Source organism: Callionymus lyra, chromosome 17, assembly GCF_982586985.1.
Source record: "Callionymus lyra chromosome 17, fCalLyr1.hap1.1, whole genome shotgun sequence".
Classification (NCBI taxonomy): domain Eukaryota; kingdom Metazoa; phylum Chordata; class Actinopteri; order Syngnathiformes; family Callionymidae; genus Callionymus; species Callionymus lyra.
Genome location: NC_141834.1, coordinates 14,509,293 through 14,532,115, shown reverse-complemented (window position 1 = coordinate 14,532,115; position 22,823 = coordinate 14,509,293). Strand labels below are relative to the sequence as shown.

At 38.0% G+C, this 22,823-nt stretch overlaps 2 protein-coding genes across 2 annotated transcripts; one reads left to right on the top strand and one right to left on the bottom strand.

Annotated features, from left to right (window-relative positions):
- Positions 1-4,017: 4,017 nt before the first annotated feature.
- On the bottom strand, positions 4,018-22,563 carry msh5 (mutS homolog 5). Its single transcript, XM_087812645.1, has 26 exons — positions 22,408-22,563; positions 22,191-22,314; positions 22,041-22,121; positions 20,778-20,831; positions 20,589-20,710; positions 20,387-20,496; positions 20,054-20,089; positions 19,910-19,992; positions 19,802-19,847; positions 18,723-18,861; positions 18,587-18,649; positions 18,381-18,509; positions 18,195-18,267; positions 16,638-16,747; positions 16,482-16,562; positions 16,315-16,402; positions 16,164-16,231; positions 14,579-14,697; positions 13,385-13,511; positions 12,801-12,950; positions 12,487-12,561; positions 11,040-11,186; positions 10,774-10,911; positions 10,641-10,714; positions 10,457-10,583; positions 4,018-4,829 (listed from the first exon to the last, which is right to left on the bottom strand). The coding sequence occupies exons 1-25, from the start codon at positions 22,465-22,467 to the stop codon at positions 10,469-10,471; spliced, it is 2,412 nt and encodes an 803-aa protein (XP_087668771.1). The 5' UTR covers positions 22,468-22,563; the 3' UTR covers positions 4,018-4,829; positions 10,457-10,468.
- On the top strand, positions 7,826-10,463 carry LOC148062648 (sperm acrosome membrane-associated protein 4-like). The gene is made up of 3 exons (XM_087812646.1): positions 7,826-8,502; positions 9,823-9,981; positions 10,044-10,463. The coding sequence occupies exons 1-3, from the start codon at positions 8,448-8,450 to the stop codon at positions 10,256-10,258; spliced, it is 429 nt and encodes a 142-aa protein (XP_087668772.1). The 5' UTR covers positions 7,826-8,447; the 3' UTR covers positions 10,259-10,463.
- Positions 22,564-22,823: the final 260 nt, after the last annotated feature.

The following is a 22,823-nucleotide window of genomic DNA, read 5'->3' as shown; positions in this document are numbered from 1 at the left end:
TACCTGCGTATAATACGTTTTACCGTCTTAAAACAAGAATATCTGTAAAAACGTAATGTTTTCTTTTAGTGGGTGCTAGCTAGCTAGCTATAGCTGCGCCCAAGGTCACATGACAAAGAAACTATGCGTGACTGACAGCCATGTTTTTGTTCCCAAGTGTGTATCCAAGCCGCCGTTGAGAAGAAAGACTAGAAAGAAGGATATTCTGCAGCTCCGGCTCACATTCCTCACAAACATCCCGAGTGTTTGAAGTGTGGCTTCGGTGCCGACGGAGTGTTTAAAGTTCTCTGACTCAGACCCGACGTTCTGCTCCGTGTTCTCCGGACCTCGCCCGGCGCAAACAAAATCCCCCAGAAGCCACCAGGTTTGACCATATTTGGAGCGTCCAAACTTTATTCTGGGGCCATTATTCTGGGACGAGCTTCGCTCCTTCGCTCCCCGAGACACAAACATCCTGCACGGGTCGAGTCCACTTGAAGAGGCTGAGTTAAGAGGATGAGACAGATTAGGTCTCAAATGAGTTCTTATCTAATCTCACACATACTGTAATCTACTCTTTAGCTGGTAATATAGTCTCTGTAAAAAAACAGCTCACACTCCTCTCACTCTCCACCTACAACACACTATAAATACCAGCCAGAGCTGCGCAAGTGGAAACTCTATTTTTATTTATTTATTTTTTCAGCAAAAGCATCTTTTTTCACTTTACAGTTTCAGATGCCTCATGTGTGTGTGTGTGTTTGTGTGACTGTGCGTGGGTGTGTGTGTGTGTGTGTATCAGTTTGTCTTCCATGTTTTACAAATTAGCTTAAGTGTTGTCAAATGTTTTGGATTTTCTTTCATAATGAAACTGTTAGCAAGCTTCGTGGCTAAGATACTTATTACTAAAGGCACTGAAAATAGTAAATCTGTGTCACATTTGGATTTTCTTTATAAGATGAAGCATGCTAGCGAGCTACATTGCTAAGATAAGTAACATTTAGGCATTCTTTTACCAGAATTTCTCTCAAATTTTGATTTTCTTTTAAGATAAAGCATGTTAGTGAGCTAAAAATGCTAAGATAAGTAATGCTAAAGGAATTATTTAAAGGAATCTGTCTCAATTTTTTATTTTCTTTCAAGATGAAGCATGCTAGCGAGCTACATTGCTAAGATAAGTAACGCTAAAGGTATTCTTTTACCAGAATCTGTCTCAAATTTTGATATCCTTTTATGATAAAGCATGTTAGTGAGCTAAAAATGCTAAGATAAGTGATGCAAAAGGCATTCTTTTACAGGAATCCGTCTCAATTTTTTATTTTCTTTTAAGATAAAGCATGTTAGCGAGCTACATTGCTAAGATAAGTAATGCTAAAGGCATTCTTTTACCAGAATCTGTCTCAAAGATTGATATTCTTTTAAAATAAAGCATGTTAGCGAGCTAAAAATGATAAGATAAGTAATGCTAAAGGCATTCTTTTACCAGAATCTGTCTCAAATTTTGATTTTCTTTTAAGATAAAGCATGTTAGCGAGCTACATTGCTAAGATAGGTAATGCTAAAGGCATTATTTTACCAGAATCTGTCTCAAATTTTTACATTATTTTAAGATCAAGCATGTTAGCGAGCTACATTGCTAAGATAAGTCATGTTAAAGGCATTCTTTTACCAGAATCTGTCACAAATTTGGATTTTCTTTTAAGATTAAGCATGTAAGCGAGCTATATTGCTAAGGTTATTATTGCTAAAGGTACTCTAGTTCCACAATCTGTATCAAATTTGGATTTTCTTTAGAAATGAAGCATGTTAGCTAGCTACATTGCTAAGCTAACTATTGCTAAAGGAAGGAACTCTAATTACAGAATCTCGGATTTGGGATTTTTCTTTCTGAGCTAAGTATTGCTAACCTCCGTCTATTCCAAAATATGTCTCAGATTTGTACTTTGACATAAAAATGGAACATGCTAGCAAGCTACAATGCTACGGTAATCATTGCTAAAAGCACTCTAACTCCAGAATGTGAACCATTTTGTTTGGGATTTGATACTTAAATAGTATAAAACAAAATATTGTTCTGTATTTGTGCAGCTGGTATTGTTTGGACGAAACAGGAAGACGTCTTAATATAAAAATTGAATCAGAAAATGAAAGTAAGCACAGTTTAAAGACGTTTAAGAGAATGGGATCAATCTCTTTTCTAAATTTGAGTTAGTTTATATTATATTATATTAGATATACTTAATTTAGTGTGGGTTTATGATTGGTTATTGAAGACCAGTCGTAGGACAAAATTTTCCCTTCGACCTGGACATACAGAATTATTAATGCGGATGACTTTTTGGTTCGTCCAGGTTGACCCAAAATCCCGTGGCGGCCATGTTGGCACACATTTTGTCCGCTATATCATTAAGCTTTGTCAACAAATAAACTATTTCCACCTTAAGAGGACGAAACAACTTGTTTTTACACACACTGTGACATTTTAGATTCTTAATTGTTTTCCCAATTTTAAGAAATATCCATCTAGTGTGTAAGCAAGAGGCCCAAACCTCTAGAAATATCAACAGTTTCTCCTTGTGTAAATGACGGTCCTAGCAAATTCTTTCCGCAACGAACCGTACTAGCAAATGTCACTTCATGGGAATAAAAAAAGCAAACCTGCATCCAAAACTTGCACCTGGATGTGTAAATCTTTCTTCTTCTGTACCGAGATGATCCTGAGGACATCCTGGATGTCGCCGAGCAGAAGGAACTAATTTGCGGCCGGTGACTGAGAGCGCCCTCACAGGTTTATATGCCTCCATGGATGGCGAACAGATGGCGAGCAGCCGACGCACCGCGGTGATGTGTTTGGAATTACCTCTCACAGTCGCTTGTCAACCGTCTCCTCGTCCGCAGAGCCGGGCGTGAAGATGCTCAGCTGGGTTCTCAACAGCTGTCAGTGAGAATAAGAGCGAAGTTGTTTGAAACCAAGGACTCAAGGTCATATATCAATCTCTTTAAAATGGCTTCTCCTGTCATCATTTGAGATGAATCCATTGCTTCACACTTGATGATTTCCAAATCGTTTCTGGAACCGTCGGGTGAAGATGCTGGAGTTTGGTGGCTGGTCTGGTCTCACGTGTCTGTGGTCGAGACTTTTCAGTGGTGACGGGAACATTGAGTTCTGCGGCCGCGGTTCTCCGGGGGAATTCCTCCAGACTCTAAAGTTTAGTTATCTGCAGATGACAATGTGTCGCTTTAATGGCAGCCATCGCAGCGTTGTGGCGCCAACAACACTCGTACCACACCTAGCAACATGCAAAGTATCCAGAGAGGAAGAGAGAAGTAATACTTTTGTTAGTGTCACATTCAATGAGAAAACAAAGGCGACACTGAAGATAAAGGTCATAAAGAAGTCTTAACATTGGTAGAAATATGTCTTGAAAGACCTTTTAAAGTAAAAAAAACTCAACATTTAATACAAGGAATAAAGTACTCAACAGTAACAACATTTTAAAACCAAAATAAAACATAAAGAAAAATACATAACACAATAATAAACAATAAAACATAGCATAGAAACATCACAAAAGTAAATAAATACAACTAAAGAAAGAAAGAAAGTCATCAGAAATCTGAAAGATAAACGCAAAAAAGTATAAAATTGACAAACCCCGGCTTAATAAAAGTTTCAAATGTGTGACCAATAAACAGAAAATCTGACCAGCGGGAAATAAATGTCAAAGCCACTAAACACAAACCCAAGAATGACACAAAAGACAAACACCCGAGTCAAAAACACAATCCCCAGTGGGAGAAAGTACAAAACAAGAGCTAACTTTCTCTTTATTTCTCTTCGTTCTTGTTCTGTTTTTATTTGTATTTATTTTTATGAATAATTGCTGTATTGCTGTGTCTAATTGGAAAAAAACAATTTCAATAAAGATCAATAAAGTTCTACCTTACCTAACCTAATAGAAAAATACTTAAAAACACAAACAGAAAATGTGAATTTAAAAAAGCAAAAGAAGTAAAGACTTAGACTTAGACTTAGACTTAGACTTAGACTGCACTTTATTGATCCCTTTGAGACGACACTCTCAGGGAAATTTCTGTTTTCCAGAAGCACAGAAGGAATAGAGAAAAACCAAAAAGCACACAGAAGAGGACGATAGCATTAAATAACAAAACAGTAACTGAATATAACAACAGTATAAACAAAATATAAATATAAATAAAATAAAATAAACTTTACTTGACTTCACGTTATTGCAAATGAAAATGAAAGGCTGGATTCAGAAAAAAACACAGACATAATGAACACAAAAAATGTACCGACCAATTAAAACCTCAAAGCTGTACGAAAAATATGCTCGTTACATAACTCTCACCAGAAAACGTAAACTCCAAGGTACTTAACAAAATGTGCAATAGAAAAAATTCAAAGCATGAAACATAACCGACCAAAGACACTGCGAGGCTGAAGGAAAAATATCAACTAAAAACCATAATAATAATTATTGGACGACTGCGGGGTTTGAGCTTCATATCTGAGTCACGTCTGTCCAAATATTGATCAAGTTTAGCGCCAGCGACAACTTTGTTGTTTGTGTTTTTTGTCTTGGAACTATTTTCAGAGCCTCGACTCCCTCTCTCTCTCTCTCTCTCTCTCACTCTCCTTTTCTTTTTTTAAAAATCTTCATCTGAAAAAAGATTTTGTTGACTGGTGAGCTTAACAGCAGCTAATTCTGGTTGTCATGACGAGTCCTTCTTAAGCGAAACCTCTCACTCATCCCACCATCCCGACCTTTCATCTCCTCCTCATCACAGTCCCACGCTCCATTTGAACCGTCTCCTTGGCTTCTGCTCTGGCAGGGAAAACAGAGAAAACGCTGATCAGTTGCAATTAAAGAGCGAAAAAATGAGGCCGTTTGAAGCGAGTTGCAAAAAAAGAAGGAAAGGATATTATCACCAGCGTTTTCTCCTGCAGCCTCTAATTACGCCGGGGATCAGTCTGAGGGGTTTTATAGGTGCTCGAGGAGGGAGCAGCACTTCCTTTGTTGGGGCTCACGCTGGGATGCTGCCATCCTGACGACGACTGGAGTCTGCAGTCCCACGTTTTCAAGCACATTTTATATTTCAGATGTATATTTCAGCAGCAGAGGGACCAGCGGGCTTCACAAGTGGAGGGTACGAAACCACAGATCTTGTCCTGGAGCTCCATTATTTTTTTCAAAGTGTTTGTCATTAAACGAAGGACATAAATGATTTCCTGAGTCATCATTTTCTTTAAGACTTTAATTCAAGAAGATTTATGTGACGATGTGCTTCAAGGTTTACCTATAAACTGGAAACTAGAAAAGAACGTGAAGGTAAACGCTGAAGACTCAACCAAGACTTCTATCAATTAGGCACAAATACATTCAAAAAGTTATTCAGTTACTATGCTGACAATGTTCGATGGAGACACAAAAGTATTTATAAATCAAACAGCAACTAGCTTAGCGCATGAACTAACATGTTCCCCTTCCTGGGGCTTTTATTTTGTCCAGTCTTTTCCGGGGTTTTCCTGTGGTTTCATTTGCTCTCCTGACAGTCGGTGAGGGCGCTGCTTGGCAAGATCCACGACTGTCGACAATCAGGCCAATCAGCGGTGCTTCATAAAAAGTCTGCTCCTGGCCCGAGTCAACGTTAGCACGTTTTCCCTGGACCATTGGTAAGCCTTTCAGTAGTTGTGAACCAACTCTTTGGATGCTAACCTCCTGACTGCTTGTTCCTGTCAGAGATTTGTGTTCCTTTGGTGAGTGTTGGATTACATTTTAGTGACTTTTTGTGTTTTTTTAAGGGGATCTCGCGCCTTGCAGCCACCCTTGCCTTGGTTTTCTTGGACTTCTGTTTTTGAAGTAAACACTGAGATCCGTTGACGCAATCTTGTGGACCTTTTTGTGTGTTACACTGTATTTGCGTTTGATTATTAAACAGTCTTTTGTGAACCCTTGCCTGGTTTATTATCCTCTACTTCTGGGTCACCTTGCTAGTAACAGCCGTTACAGCAACTCCTTTATATAGACTAGGGTACTCATGCCAGGGGGCCACCAAACATACATTTTTGATAAGACAGCCTTGGTGGCTTCTTTTTTTTTTTTTCTGCAAGTCTGTGATCCAAATTTGATTTGCTGTTATCATCTTTAGTTATCTTTAATTGTTGACTTTAATATCAGCCAACTATCCAGCCGGCCACCATTTTTTTGGGCCAGATGTGTTTTACATCTTAAATAAACCATCAAATGTATCTCAATGAAAACCGATGATGTGAAAACTAAATTCCTTCCCCAGATGATATTCTACAAACATCGAGTCCCTCGCTCAGACCACAATCGTAAAAGACATCCCATGGATGGCCGGCAAAAGGCATCTTCATTGAACATTCATTAAACAATTTCCCAAAGGAGACCTCCTGAGGGATCAATAAAGTTTTACCTTACCTTACCTTATCTTGCAGGCCACAAATCTCCGGCGGACACTTGTTAAGAATATGAAGGTATTTGATGATGGAGCCTTTGAAAGTTGTAGGTCAAACTTCTGCCTTTCCTTCATGCAACCAGTGGTTAATCCCCCCCCTTGTGGCAGGTACACTACCCTTCCTCAAAGCATTGGCCTCCTGGAATCTCCAATAAAATTGCCTTAACGTCTTATTAACCTCATAGTGGGATTCAATCGTTACAAGAATATGGTGGTTTTCTTTGACTATCCCACTGTCGACACCATTTGATGTGGAAAGTGGAGAAGGCTATACGTTGGACATTTGCCTTCTGTTGAAAGACATGGACACTTCTAAAGCTTATGGTGTCCAAGTTTGTAGTTCTCCACTGGGGGTTAAATCTTTATTTCTAAAGGGCACTTGAGTCAGCTTGGTCACCCTCTGACAGGCGCTAAAGGGGTCTCTTGGTCTTGAACTGATCACCATGAACTGCTCTGTCTTGATTAAGTTGGATCTTTCCCTCATTAACGTTATTCGTCCCCACAGGGTGAAAAGGCAAAAAACGGTTGTGCCCTACCGACTCCCTTTTATTTAATGCAACATTTTTGACATTCTTTAAGCCCTTAGCAACTTCTGTTTCCTTCTTCTGGAATCTGTCACGATCACATCACGACGACGAAAAATTACGCTAGCAACCCCTTAAGTCCATGCAAGCATCTTAAATGTCTTGTCTCATGATTTTATTTTGAAATGTTGTTTTGCATATCCTTTGTTTCCTGAGTTCCACGGCGCCTGTTGCTCTGACATCACCTCATCGCCACCTCGGCAGCAGTGTTTAAAGCCACCTCTCTTGCAGCAACAGGCGTCAGATTATAATCGTCTCTCCCTGGCTATTTACGTTCTCTATTCTCTCTCTGAGGATTACATCTTTTTTCTTGTTCGCACTATTTTGGTCCTCCTTGTCCTGGAGCCTTTGAGTGTTGTTTTTTTTTCTTCTTCCTAATCATCCCTCTCTTGTGTTTTCCGTCCCCTTTTTTCTAGTTTTTGTTTCTTATCAAAATCCCAGGGCAACGCCCGGTGCTTCAGCAAGTCTTCACTTCGCCCAAACTACTCATGAAAAACAAAATAAATTTGTGATAAGAAATATATGTAAAAAAAAAAAAATGTACAGATAATTGCATTATTTTGCATAGTTCTAAAAAGACCATCCTACTTCTGACACCATTTGACACGGAAGCCGACCTCAAAATGTGTTGGTATGGTAGGACCACACCTGCTTGTGCATCAAGGTAAAACCTAATCTGCACTTCTGCATTAAGTTGGTCATATTTATAACTTCTTATCAATTATTTACGTGATGAATAATTAACACAAAACCTGGTAAAGCTCATTGTTCGCCGCGGACACACACTGGTCCAAACACGCGTGTCGGGCTCTAATCCCGCTGCTTCGGATTATATGCAGATGTGAAATCTGTGGACACTAATCTGACGGGAGGAAGTTCTGGCGTCTCGCATGGGAAACACTGCGGCAACAACACTACACATCGGCGTGTTGCGTAATCCAGGTTGTGTTGCCGCAGCGAGGCGAGGAGTGATGCCATGAAAGCAAAGTGCATTTATACGGATACACATCAGAGTCAGACTGGAGGATATAAGCTGCTTAACGGGAGCGCTGACTCAGCACACCGGCCCGTCTTGGTCAACGTTTTTATTTCATTTTTTGGTATAAAGTAGCCATAAGACGGCGTACAAACCCGCCTGACCACAGCAGTTTACAGGCTTTGCCACGGTTAACAAAAGTAGTGTTTGGATGAATGTTGAACATTTATCTAAATATAGTTTTTACTCTAAGATAAAGACGGTATAATTTATCCCTCTAAGGCTCGTTGTCTTGTGCTCAAGACAAGGAAGGCAGGTGCACTACTAACTAATCCAGTTAAAGATCCGCATCCTTATAACCTCCTTCAATCCACGCGCTCGACGAGTTGCAGATCCTGCTCAACATGGAAAGACGACTAATCTGTGTTTTTGCCGTTTTTATGCTGATAACGACTCCTGGTAAGAACGTCTTTGGTCTACGATCATGTTTTGAAACGTAAAAAACGTATTGTAGTAACTGTACACTTGATAAAGTAGATGAGGGTGTATGAGAAACTAATGTGGGACTAAAACAGACAAGTTTTAATCAGAGAGAAAAGAAGAGCATTTTTCTGAACTAAACAAGTGCAGATTTCTTTTTTTTTTTTTAATGTAAAATTCTAGCAATAAGCATTTTTTTTCTTTTTATGTCCGACTTTCAAACTATTTCCAGGTAAATTTACTGTTTAAAACATTTGTATGAATTTTTTTTTTTTTAAATGTCAGATTTTCGACTGTTAAACACGAAAAATGTGAGCGTTCGAGTCAAAAATAGCGCAGTGTGTAGTTGACCTGCAGGCCCAGTGCTCTCCCACATCACCGCTTTGTTTTCTTGTTGACCTAAGCTAAAATTAACTAAGTGGATGAGGGTGGATCAGGATGGAAAATCTCATTGATTGACATGTACGAGTAAACGCATCTACATGATTAGTAGATGCGTAAACTTAACCTTCGAATTTCCTGGAACCAAACGATGTTAATCTGAGGTTGAATTTCAGTTTATAAAATGGAGTTCAAATCCTCCCAATGGAGCCCTTGATAACAAGTGCAAACCAAAACATGAGACTGAATCTGCTGGAGCATAAACCTTTCTTTTTAATATAATTAAATACAGTTTATAGTGACGTCAATATTCTTCTTTCTTCGTGTTACATTTCGCCTTACAAGGGCATTTACTGTTAACTCAAGCACACCATTTAAACATGTTATATTCTTTACTTATCCATTCATTTATTTCACCCTTTTGTCATAAAAAATAAACCTGTTTATTACGATTAATCTCCAGTATCTTTACCCCCTGATCACTGTTTTTATTCTGCTTCCTAAACCATTCATTAATGGTGCAAATCCTGTTCACTCTCGCTCCTCCACCCCGGCAACACTCTCCTCTTCGCCTCCCTCTTTCTTGAATACACCAGATAACCTTTCCTTCAGTAATTCCCTTTTTATTTAGTGAAAAATACTGTCTTTATTAAATGTACTTTGTTTATTTTGGTTAATTATAATTTGAGTTGGTTATGATTAGAAAGTAGTAGTTGAGAACTAAATAAAAATTGAGGTTTGACAAGCTTGCAAAACAAGTCTCTGGTCATAATGTTAGAACATTCTGAAGAGAAAGGAGAAATAAAAATACCCCTTAACAACTGTTAGTATTGCTCTGCTTTTAAAAACAAACCAGAATTAGCTTAGGAATGCTAACATCAATAGCCGTGTTTGAACTTCCCGACCCCTGCTGTCCAGGTTCGGGTCAGAATGACCACATTCGGATGGGAGGGATGGAATTAGAAGAGGAGCCTCTGGAATGTTTCCGCTGCGATCTGGGATTCTGGGATGCATGTTACACCACTGAAACCAAGTGCAGCTCCGGGGAGCGTTGCTTCACAGGCCGCGGGAAGGCCGGTGAGTTAAGAAAAATAATACCATTCCCACTTATTTGAATGACTTCATCGGTTTCTTCGCAGCTGGCGTTTTGGACGTCAAGTTATTGGGATGTACAAGAGCAGAGAAGTGCGGCGTGCAAGACAAAGTGGAGCTTTACAACAACAACACTTTATTTGTCATGACTAAACATTGTTGTGACACCCACTTCTGTAACTCGGCGCACAAACATCTGCAAAACATGGGTTTGTGTCTCGCTGCACTGGCCGCCCGGCTCCTCTCCGGGGCCTCACTCTGAATTTGGAGGGAATTACTTCCATTGATTCTCCAAAGACTGAAGCCACAAGGCCAGGAAAACATTTTATTTTTTTATCATTAAAACCATTTTCTTCTTATTGTATCCGAGAGTATTTGTTCGCACTGAAATGTTCTTTTCTATTTAGAGATATGTGAACGTAAAGATGAATTCTCAAGGTATATTTGAAGAGTCACTCACATCTGAAGGTTTTCAGCTGTGGATCAGCGCAGCAGGGGACGTGAACTCCACTCTCATGAAGCTCTGCAGGTCCAGATCTTTGTCCTCCAGGTCCAGGCTGAGGAACTTCTCCACCAGAGACTCACATCTGTCGAAGGCAATGATGAAACTCTCTTTAAAAAAAAGTAAAAAAGCAGCTACAGACCTGTTGGCCTGCTCGTCTGAAGATGCTCTGTCGGCTCGTGTGATCGGCCTCCCTGCTCTGTACAGCTCCGACACCTGAAAGTTAGTTTGAGAAGGTGTGTGTCTATCCTGTGCAGGAGAAGGAGAGCCTTTACCTGCACTCCTCTTTGAACCAGAGTTTTTGGCAAGCCCGCTAGTGTAGCAATGTTGGCGGCATAGCTGGACTGGCAAATCCCTTCCTTTAGCTGGTACAGAAACACCAACTCATCTCCGTCCACTGCTGTCTCCAGAGTCTGTCACAAACACACTCTAATGAGGCAGAATCAAATAGAAACTGGAAGCTGTCAACAAAGCAGACCATTAAAAATCTTCATTTATTTCATGAATTTAATTGAGAGGATCTCTCTCTCTTTCTCTGTACCAGCAAAGACATCATGGAGGAGGACGGTAAGAGTCCCAGCTGCAGCAGACTGTAGAAGTTAGTGGCCAGCAGGACGTGAGGAACGTCCACCTGAGCTTTTCTGAGCCAGTGAGCGACGGAGGCGGCCAGTAAAGACAGTCCGTCCACCTGTGGCGAAAACATGCGTCTGTCAACGCCTCTCCCTTTGTAGCTGAATAAAACCTGATAGAATTAAGTCTCAGTTTCAATCGGAAAAAAAAGTGTTCTGCTGCAGTTTCGATGAACACACACTTAGGCTTAAACAGCAGAAACGGTGCTTCTTTCTAGGCCAGCAGTGAATAATTTAAATAGATTTTTCTCGAGAAAAGGGTCAAATTCCAGCAGAGAAATATGGAAATGATTTCAAGCTTTACTTGCGAAGCTTCCTCCAGAAATGTGAAGGTAAAAACTGATTTGTTTGAGCTAGCACCGTGGTTCTATATTAGCTTAAGTTAGCTAGCTACACTGGTTTACTACTGGGGTGACAGAACTGTTTAACTTTGAATAATCTAAGTTAAATTAAGCTAATGGAAACTAGGCTTTGTATTGGAAAGAATCAGGCTTTACGATACGTATCATGGTTCAGGGGCATAGTTGCAGTATTGTAGTAACAAGAATATATTTATAATATTGTATATTAGTATTGACACTTGACTCTGGTGTTGCAGAATTTACAGACAGCATGACTCTTGACGAAGTCGTAACTGCTTTCATTTTTGTTTTGAAACCAAAATACGTCCAAACATTAGATTTAAAAGCTTCTTGGGTGGACTGTATCCTCTCGTCCCGAGTCTTCACCTGGAACTTGCGCGGTTTCATTGTTCCTTTAACTGCAGAGGACCTAATTATTGCTGCCATCTAGTGGCCGGAGGTTTATTGCAACAACAAAATGAAAAAACGCAGTCAATATGTTTATGTTTATTGTAAATTAAAAAAAAAGATTTTATTTTACATACACTTAGATAAAATATAAACCATAAAGGAACTATGATAAGTTTCTTCACTTCACTGTTAAACATATAAAAAATATTTTAAAAATATGAGCAAAAGCCAAAAAAAAATATTCATAATCGATACAGCTTTGTTAAATATAGATAAAGTATTGTGGAAAATATATCTATATTATAGTGTATAGATATCTTCTCACAGCTCAGCCGTAGCAAACTAGTGCTAGTTAGCATTAGCTAATGACACAGAGCTAGTTAATACGTCTTATTGTTGGATGAAACTTTACACATGCAATTAATTTCTTTTTAACATTTTCATAAATTTTGATTTGTTCTTGAGGGAAATCTATTTTATTTGTTCACTGTTGGCTTCGAACAGAGAGAGTAAAACTGTCTCATTAAAGGCCTGTTTACTTATAATGAAGGAAGTTTGTATGATAATCGTTTTTATGTTGGGTTTTTAAAAAAATAAACATCCTTACAGTGTTTGTTCCTTTTCCAAATTCATCGATGAGAACCAGTGAGTTGCCGGTGCTGCTGTTGAGAGTTTGGGCCATCTGTTAAAAAAAACAACAAAAAAAAAACACCAGAAGATAAAACGCACTTCTGTATGTATACTATGAGGTCATGTACGCGTGAGTAAACGTTGTGGGCAGGATTTGCTTGGCGGAGTCATTCTCGACAGGTGGAGAGAGTGGGAGTGTAGCTACAAGATAGTGGAATTGAAATGTATCGCCGCGGTGACACATGCACACACAGACAGCTGTGGAGTGTGTGTGTGTGTGTGTGTGTGTACCTGGTTGAGGTCTATTCTAAAAGTGCTGAGGCCCACTGACACAGACTCTCGGCTCTGCATGCACGTGAAGATTCCGTCCACCAGGCCGATCTCTGCCTCCTTCGCCGGCACGTCTGAGCCAATCAGAGCCATGAAAACAATCAGGCCGACCTTTTCGTTCAAAAACACACAGAGCGAGGCTTCATTACTCATCTTCAATGTGGTGAAATAAAGAAGTGTGAACACATTCTTGCGTCATAACTAACTGCAGCTCTGTATCTGTATCTTGAGGTGAACAATGTCAACTTAAGTATATGTAAATACAGCAAAATAAAAGAGATTATTCCTTATTCCCTGCATTTGTAAGTGACAAAAGATTTTCTTGCAACTTGAGATATCATCAAAACATCAAACTTGCATCACACTCGTTTCACTGTGACTCATCCTGTGCTGTTGGCAGAAACAAAGTGTTGCTTTATATCTGCACTCATCACAATATCACTCGTCAACCACAAACTGTTCTTTTGTGTTCCTCAGCTCATTAAAATCGTCACCATTATTTAGTTTATATCTATCTGACTCCGCTTCTGAGGGAGATGCTTCACCTGTTTGAGATAAATGCTCTTTCCAGATGAGTTCGGTCCCGTGATCACCTTGACTCTTCCTGCCGACTCTTGGCTCTCACAGGAGTTTGCGACAAACACTGAGGAGCACAACTCCGACAGAGGGTGTCTAGGGAAAGAACACACACTAATAAGTGAGAGTGTAAGAGACTCATTTTGATTTTTTTTTGTACTGATTCATCTATTTAAAATCGCAAGGCAGTACCGTTTTGCCTTTTTAAGTTGTTTCAATTAAAGATTAATAGTCGTGCTTATTCGACTATTAACCTTTGAGTTATCTCTGGGTCAAGGTGACCCAGTGAAAACCAATGTGTTTGAGACAACACAAGGGATACCTCAAACACATTTGTTTTTGGGCCACCGGGTCACCGTGACCCAGAGGTAACACAAGGGTTAAGGTGGTACCGTTCCAATTTCATAGGTAGTACCCTTTTGACCTTTAAAGTTTTGTATTTTATCGAGATTAAAAGTTGTACACTTCTGACCTCTAAAGTCGTACCGTTTTGACTATTAAATTTGTGTCGTTTAAAGGACGTTCAATTTCAATGGTTAAGCTTGAATCTTTATCGAAATGAGAAATGTATCGATTTGACTTTCAAAAGTAACACTGTATCCGGATTAAAAGTTTTACGTTTTTAGTTTTACAGTTGTAACGTTTTATGATTTAAGTCGTAAAAGTTAAAAGTTTTACTGTTTTGGGATGAATTGTCATTCATTTTCGGCTTTTGAAGTTACAAGTCGTACTGATTTGACTATTAAAGTCGAACCATTTCAAGATTAATGTCGACCGATTTAACTGTTAAAGTAGTACCGTTACAACGACTTTTTGAAGTCATCTATTTTTGAGATTAAAGGTTGTGCGGTTCCAACTTTTTGATTCATACTTTTTTTATTGAATTTTTACAGTTTCTTCTTTTGTAAAACTGTTGACTTTTTTGTACAGTTTGGACATCTATCTATCTACAGTATATTTGTATATTACTCGGATGAAGACTAGCACGTCCCAGAGACGGTTTGACTCTAAGAGTCGTAACGGTGTGACTTTTGATCTCAAAACTGTACAACTATAAAGCCAAATAGCCGAAAATGTGACTTTTTAATCTCGACATGTAAATTAAAAATGTGCTCCAACGACTGTGTCAAATCAATAACGTGATATAAAGGTTGTGTCTCGACCTGCCCTGGGTGATAGAGATGCTCCTGTTCTTGGTGAGCTTGGGTGTGACGTAGCTGTACTCCAGAGACGCGCTGCTCAGGGACATCAGGCAGTCCAGCTCCGCTGCGAGATCCATCACCTAATCCCAGGCACAGAGTTCAATCAATACTCCCGCTATTGAAGCTAAATCTTTTGATCCACTGCTGCAAAATAAGTTTAGTACGCTCAAGGACAGGGAAGAGAAATGGTTCATCATAAAGAAAATCTTGTGTTTCCACACAGACAACAGCTCCACAGTCCCTGGGCGGGTGTTTCATCTTCGCTTTAATGAAGCAAGTGAATCTTTAAAGTAAAACACAAAAGCAGTAAAACCCAGTAAACTCACACTGTGAATTTCTCATTTGAGTCATGCGTTTGTTTTCACCTCAATTGCACTAAAGTTATAATAATTAAAAATAAAAACTACTGGAACTACAAACCAAGACTACTTTTAAACAATTACATTTTCAACCTTTTTTGAAAACAATCAGACAATGTTCTGGTCCTCAAACAGAATTGTTATGGCTTCCAACAAATAAAAAAACAACTCAAACAGAAATCCCATGATGCACTAGAGGCTGTTTAAAAATGAAGACTTGAAGGAAGTACTTGCTTTTTTAATCCTTTTACCCTTCTAAACTTTTTCTAGTACTACAACAATCCAGTATCAAGTATCACGTATCAACACAGCCAGTCAATATTGGAAAAAACTCAATTCTCACCATACAAAACAATAACTTAAGAAAATACTTTCAATCCGCATCCATTGAATAGTTTTAAAAAAATGTAAAAATTCAAACTGAACAATAAAACAATGTCAGGGCAAGAAAACATCAACAACCACGACAGGTCAAATAATTTTATTTTACAATAATCTGTGTAGAATATGTTTTGAACTACCAATTATTCAAGTTTTATTCTGTTTATTCTAGAATAAAGGAGAGGGAAATTACATGTTTTAAGGGGCCACGTGACGCAATAATAATGTTGAGGAGGACTCAAGCCAAATAAATGGAAAGGACGAAGGAGAAAAAGGCTTTTTTTTGATGGGAAAATATAAAGGGAAACTTATGAATAAGAAGAAACTGTCATTATATCGTTATGATGTCATTAAAAATTCAGTTATTTTACAGTTTTTCTTAATTAATCTACATTTCATAAACTATATTTTTTTAATAATAAGTACTCTTATAATATCAAATATCTACTATTAAAGCATTGCATTTTTTTTATTTTTTTAGGGACAAAAAACGTTATTTTCTACATTAAGAGTCGACTGTTGTCAAAAACAACTTCATAAATCCTCAGCTCGTACACCGACTTCCCTGGCTTGTGTGGCCCCCCGGATGCATGTTGCTGCTCCAGAGAAACTAGACGAGTCATCGAGAAAAGGATCTGCTAGTAAAATATGATTGATGGCCGTTTCGCCCGTTGAAACTGACGACACAGCTGAAGTACAAAAGCAACAAACCTGTCACCAGCGACACGGCAACACAACACGGCTCTTCGAAAAAAAACCTTGATGTTACCGAAAGTGTTATTAGATTATTACTCTGTCTCACTGACCCTGTAGAGGGAAGCACTTCTTTCCAGAATCATCTTCTGCAGCTTGTGCATGACACTCGTCTCCATGTCTGTGGTGGAAAAAAGATGGGATTTATGATGGGATTTATATATATATATGCAGCAAAGATGTCGTTTATAGCTCTTGATCGACCTCTGATGTCACAGTGCAAGTCCCCGAGGAGTTCGTCCAGCTCCTTAGTTCTCTGACTGCGGTAGTGCAGGCGGTCCTCGGACAGAAACTGGCGGCCCCCGACATTTAATGACAGACCGTGAGCCAAAATTGAAACTGCTTATGTTTTTAAAAAATGAATCACAAACCATAAAATCGAAGCCCTCGATTTCAAAATCCACCGGCGACACCATCCTAGGCAGGCGAGGCACGGAGAGCAGGAATCCAATCTGCATGGCAAGTCGGTGATCGATGGGATTTATTTGGGTCACTGGGATTGACGTCTGTGATGGTTACGGCCTCACCAGAGGGATGTAGATGACGCAGCACGAGGGGATGCTGTCGTCGAGGTGCTCCAGCTCCTGTCTGGCGACATCCGTCAGGAAGTCCGACAGGCCCATCATCCTCCTTTTTTCTGCCGGATCATGACTTTCAAACTACACGTTTCATCATGTTAATGCTCTACACAGAGTCTCTAGGAGTTGATTATACTCATGATCCTTCATGAGGAAACACATTTAAGCTGCTGCCACGTTCACATAAACTGTCACTTACATTAGCCAGAAGCTTAGGCCCCACATTATTCCATCTTTCTATATAGAAAAAGGCCTGACGAAATATAATTAAATAATATCAATGTGTTTACAGTCCACTAGGAGGCGCCTGTGGACAATATGGGAGCAAAAAACAAGTGTTTTTTAGAAGAAAAATACGTTTTTTGTAGCAGAAAATAATTCTCGTATAAACGAACCTCATGGTGAGGTGGTTTAATTTCCCACGGGGTCAAATTATATACTGGGGCCCTCGAGCTAAAATGGATGAACTGAAAAAATGGCTCAATGTACTTGAAAATAATTTTATAATAAAACTAAGTTTCCGTTGTAACTTAATCGATATTGTCGAATAATCTTTGCATTTTGTTAAAATCTCCTGAATCTTATGCACAAAACAAAATATAAACAACTTCCTTTAAACTTATTTTGATCCATAAATGTAAAGAAGAATAAAAGGCTTAAAGTTTATATCATATAAGCGTATATACTTGTTTTATTTGGTATTGTTTTATCTTGGTGTTTTTAACTGTGCTTATTTCAGTTATAGTTGTATGTTCTTGTACAGCACTTTGTATCCACTGCTATTGTTTTTAAAGTGCTTTATAAATAAAGTTGAGTTGAGAGAAGAGTTGAACTAGTGGATAATAAAAAAAACCGTTTTTTTCAGTAACATTTCCACATCAGTTTATGGTAAAAACAAATGAATAGAGTCAAGGCTGCAGTTTTCTTTGCTCTGCTAAGTTAAGCCAATAATAATCATGAAAATAATTTGAAATGTAAATATTATATGTTAAAAACAGGCTAAAAAAATGTAACGTGTGAACATTGATAAATACATGTTCTTGCTTGTAAGTAAATTTAGAATGTAATAATTTGAATTAAAACACAACATATGACACTGGATTCATGTAAGTAAGTAAGTAAGTAATATTTTTTTATATAGCGCTTTTCCAGACCAGGGTCACAAAGCGCTTTAACAATCAAAACAATACTCAAAAAAGTATATACTTTAAAGATCAATATAATACTGAGAACAACACAGGAGTTTGAGAAATTCAAGGAAAAGCCTGAACAAATAGAAACGTCTTAAGATGTTTCTTAAAGGAGTCAGTAGACTCCATCAAGCGCAAAGAGAGAGGAAGATCGTTCTCTCTCTTTGCCTGAAAAGATTTCTCTCCTCTGGTCCTGAGCCGTGTGCGAGGAACCATAAGTAGATTCTGATCCACAGACCTCAGAGCCCGAGCTGGGGTGTAAGGCTGGATCAGATCAGTGATGTCATTAGAATCATTAGAATCTCCTCACACTCACTCTCATCGATGGCAGGATCCACATTAGGTTTGATCGTAAAGCGGTTCTCAGCAACACTGCTCTCAAAATCCACCTACATCTCCCCAGACAGGAGAAGAAAGGAAAATCATTAGCACTCGACAGCCTCTCGTAACGACTCCTAATGAACGAGCGCCGACGACCGAATCTGAAGCTATGAGATCTTACGACGCGGCCGACTAGCGAGGCGACGTACTGCAGCTCGTCGGAGAATCCTTCACCGATTTCTCTGAAAAGCTGAATTGACTGAGGAAGTTGACGTGACGTGTCTCTGATGCTCACGGCGCTGATCACCGTCTGAACAGAGATTGTCTTTCTTTAAGAACTTCAAGAAGGTATCAACCTGTTTTTTCTTAAATAAGTTAAAGAAAAACCTTGTAGAGATTCTGCCAATCCGTCACTTTGGTGTGTGAGAGTGACATCCTGCGCAGGAGAGTCTGGGAACAACAAGGAAGTGACTCACCTGCGAATGATGCTTAATGATAGGTGAGGAAAAGTTATGGTTCTCACTGGGATGTTTCTAATGTTACGCAGCGTTGACTGCAGGGTGGAGAGGAAATCAGAGTGCCTGGGAGACTTGAAGAAATGAATCACTTCCTGTCTTCTGTGCAGCACGGCAGAGTCTGAAGTTGGACGCAGGAACCACTGCCTGAAGCAAGAGAGAATCATGGGAAATCTTTTATAGACCATTTTATATTATTATTTTATGGACATCAAATGAACAATAAAGTCCATTAAAAAACAGATTAAGATATTTTAACCCTTGTGTTATCTCAGGGTCAAGGTGTCCAAAAGGCCCAAAAATAAATGTGTTTGTGGTATCCTTTGTGTTATCTCAGGGTCAAGGTGTCCCAAAGACACAAAAACAAATGTGTTTGTGGTATCCCTCGTGTTATCTCAGGGTCAAGGTGTCACAAAGGCCCTAAAAAAATGTTTGTAGTATCCCTTGTGTTGTCTCTGGGTCAAGGTAAACGACCTCCACCACTGTGTATGTATTGAGGCCGTTCATTTGATTTTGGGCCTTCGGGTCACCTTGACCCTGAGATAACGCAAGGGTTAAGTAATTTTATTGCAGATTCAGTAGTAAGTTTATGGAGCAGGTATAAAAGTGTTCAATTTTGTTCATCCTTTTAAAAGATATTGTGTTTAAAATACTATTTTAATTCAATAATATGTATTTAATGTAATTATTAATTCAAACACATTTTCAATATGGCATTTCTGCTTAAAAGAACTAAATAAAATGTTTTTAGAACAAAATGACACACAGTGTGGAGATATTTTATTTTCATAATCAGGTTTTAAAATCATAAAAAGCTGTAAAAAAGAAAATAGATTTAAAGATACATATTGATGTAATTAAATGTTTTTAGTTTATTCATACCTGCTAGAGTAGAGCTATATTTATTCAGATAATATTTTAAATGTTTTTTATTTATTTATTTACAAGCTGATGCTACAAACAAACACACACACAGCACTTTCTTGTTCAACTAATGCTCCTTTTCTTCCACTGAATTCTGTTTTAAAATTATGTATTCCACTGCCTTAATTATAAAAATACGAATGTTAAAACCAAACATTCTCACCGTAGCAGTTTGGATCCAAACTTGCACCTGCAGCGGTTCAATATTCCTGCCGTAAACACGAGAATGATATCGACGACGATCAACAACAAACAAACGTGAAATGTTTACCGTAGAGACTGAAGCCTTCCTTTTCTCCAGAGTGCAGCTTGTACACGGAAGGGTGGAGTTCTAATTTGAAGATTTGGAGAACACTGGAAACAAATACATGTTTTCAAACATCCATACATTTGAACGTATCTACCATGTCAGTACCTGTACGTGTCTCGGTCGATGTAGACCACGTTGTTCCTACAATGACAATTGCTATTGTTAAAAATAAACAACCATTTACGCCTTTAAATGGTATTTTAATATTCATTTAATATAATATTTGATATTAAATTAATTTCATATTTAATTTATTTATTTCTAATACATTTATTTTATTTTATTTAATATTTTATTTAATATTTTATTTAATATTTTATTTAATATTTTATTTAATACTTGATGTTTAGCGAGTATTAAAGAACTCGCTGAACATCTTCTTTGTGAAAACAATGTTACTACAGTCCCAAGTGTGTGCTAATTGTATGTGTTTCTTACAGTGTGTAGGCGTGGAACTGTAAGATGGGAACTCCAACACTGCTGTCTTCCAGCTCAACTCCCACTCGCCTCCTGTCCAAACATTTCAGAAGAGCACCCACTGCCCTCAGCTGCCTCACCCGCAACCAATATATTCAAGAAAAAAAAAAGACGATTAGATAAACACCTCAGATTTAAGAGGGAATATTTCGACAGCACGCACCATGAGCGGCGAGTCAAAAGAGATGCAGGAGGAGAGATAAGTCCATTTATCTTGGTGTGAAATAGAGGCTGGAAGGAAAGGCAGATGAGCGGAAAGAAGCCTCTGCTTTCCCACCTCCAGTCCTGCAACACATAAACAATCTGATAATGAAGAAAAAAAACTACTTGAATATTAAAAGTCGTTTGTTACCGAAGTCCACGTAAGGATAAGTGACCACTTCAGGTTTGTAATCCTGGTTGGAACCTGCGATTGGAAAAGAAACGATTGAAATACACAGAAGTCACACACACACACAGATAGGTGCTGCTAAAATAACTTCTTTTTTTTCTATCTGTTTGGTTTTCAACGTCATCCTTGACCCTCAACAGAGGTTTCTCGGCAGCGTTTGGCCTTGAAGTGTGCTTCTGCTTCTTTTTAAATAAATAAAAACTGAAAATGTGATTATTGAACTGCTTTTATAGAGGAGCGAGGTTTATTACGGTTTTGTTTTTTATATTTAGAAATAATAAAATGTCCATAATACACATGTTATGGTAATAATAGTCATAACAATAATTTATCGTGTAAATATGAAATAAAGCATTAACTCTAAAAGATGTAACATGTGAACATTGTAACTTAAATTGTCTTGTTTTTTCATTAATTATAATTTAATTCTCTGCAAAAGGCCACACACAACACTTAATTAATACAAAATATTAATAATAATAGTACATTTAAGTAGCGGGAAATCAAACAAATCTCTATCATTTAAACTGTTTGTATTGATGAAATCTAATACAGCTTTATGTGAACTTTGTAGTTCAAGTTTTGCCAAATTAAATAAAAATGAAAATAGAGTGCATTGCTGTTTATTGTTTTAGGTGATGCATATATGAATTATTAGTAGTATTATAGCGTGGCTGACATTGTAATAATGTATACCTTATGATACAAGGGTCTTTAATGTATACCTTATGATACTGATCTTGCATCTCTTGACCCATTCAAACAGGTACTGTCCACTGCAAGCCATGACACATGAATAAGAATTGACTAACTATCTACATACAGTTACATTTTGAACAGTAGCTGTTGGGAAGCCAACAAAATATCATAAAAATATTATTTTACTGCATTTTATATACCTTTTTTTAATATTTAAAATCTATTTTATTCCATTAATTTGTTGTATATTCACTTTAATCTTGTTGTAGACCATTGTAGACCAATACATTATCACCAAAATTACCAAAAGCAGAAGATTTAAGTCCTAAAAATAACCTAGAGTGACATTTAGAGATTAGTGATGAATAATAAATCTTTGTTTCTTTAACTTTTGCTTCTTATTCTCTAGCATTCAGTCCTTTTTTTTTCCGATTAGCTTCTTTAAGTGAATGAAACCTTGAATATATAGTTGAAAATATATGTTTCTTAAACATTTCTTACAGTATAAAAAGGTAATAAACTCACTTATTTGATGTAGAAAGCGGGTCATGCAGCGCTCCTGTTTGGCACTGGTGATAATGACAGTCGGTACGACCTCGGTGACAACTAAAGTGGGTAAAATAGTGACTTAAATATCTTATAACTTCGCAAACATCTGAGACTTGTTTTGTTTACCTCTGGTCAGAAGTTGAAGCTCATGGTTGTCCGGCGTGTCAACCATGAAGTGTAAAGAAGAATCTTTACTGTCGTAAAAACACAGACCCACCTGACCGTGATGTGCCAGAACGCTTAGTAAAATCTAGAAAAACAAGAATTATAAACTTGAATTTAATTTAAACGTAAAATATGTTGTGGGGAACAAAAGTGTTTTTTAGCATCGACACAAACAAACCTCTGACGTTTGTTCCTCTTCATCTTCTAAAACACTGTGTCCACTTCTCAGGCTCTGCATTTCCTCTACAACGAGGAATAGCTACAGTTAAGAAGAGTAAAACAATAATTGTTTTAACTTTAAACTTCGTGATAGCTATGAAGAAAACGAACTGTGGCGTCGAGCTGACTGTGCGCAGGCTAAGCTACATGCTAACAATGGACTCAAACGAGTAGCTTGTTAGCATGTAGCTTATGAGCTTTTTTTAATGTGTGATTTACAGAAGAGGAATAATCTATATAAAAATATTTATATATTATTGTAAACATTCTAAGATGCTTCAACACAAATTAATAATTTAAAAATATATATATTTAAAGGACCTCTGGCTACATTGTTGTCATGGCAACAAACATGTACTTGTATTTACAATTAAG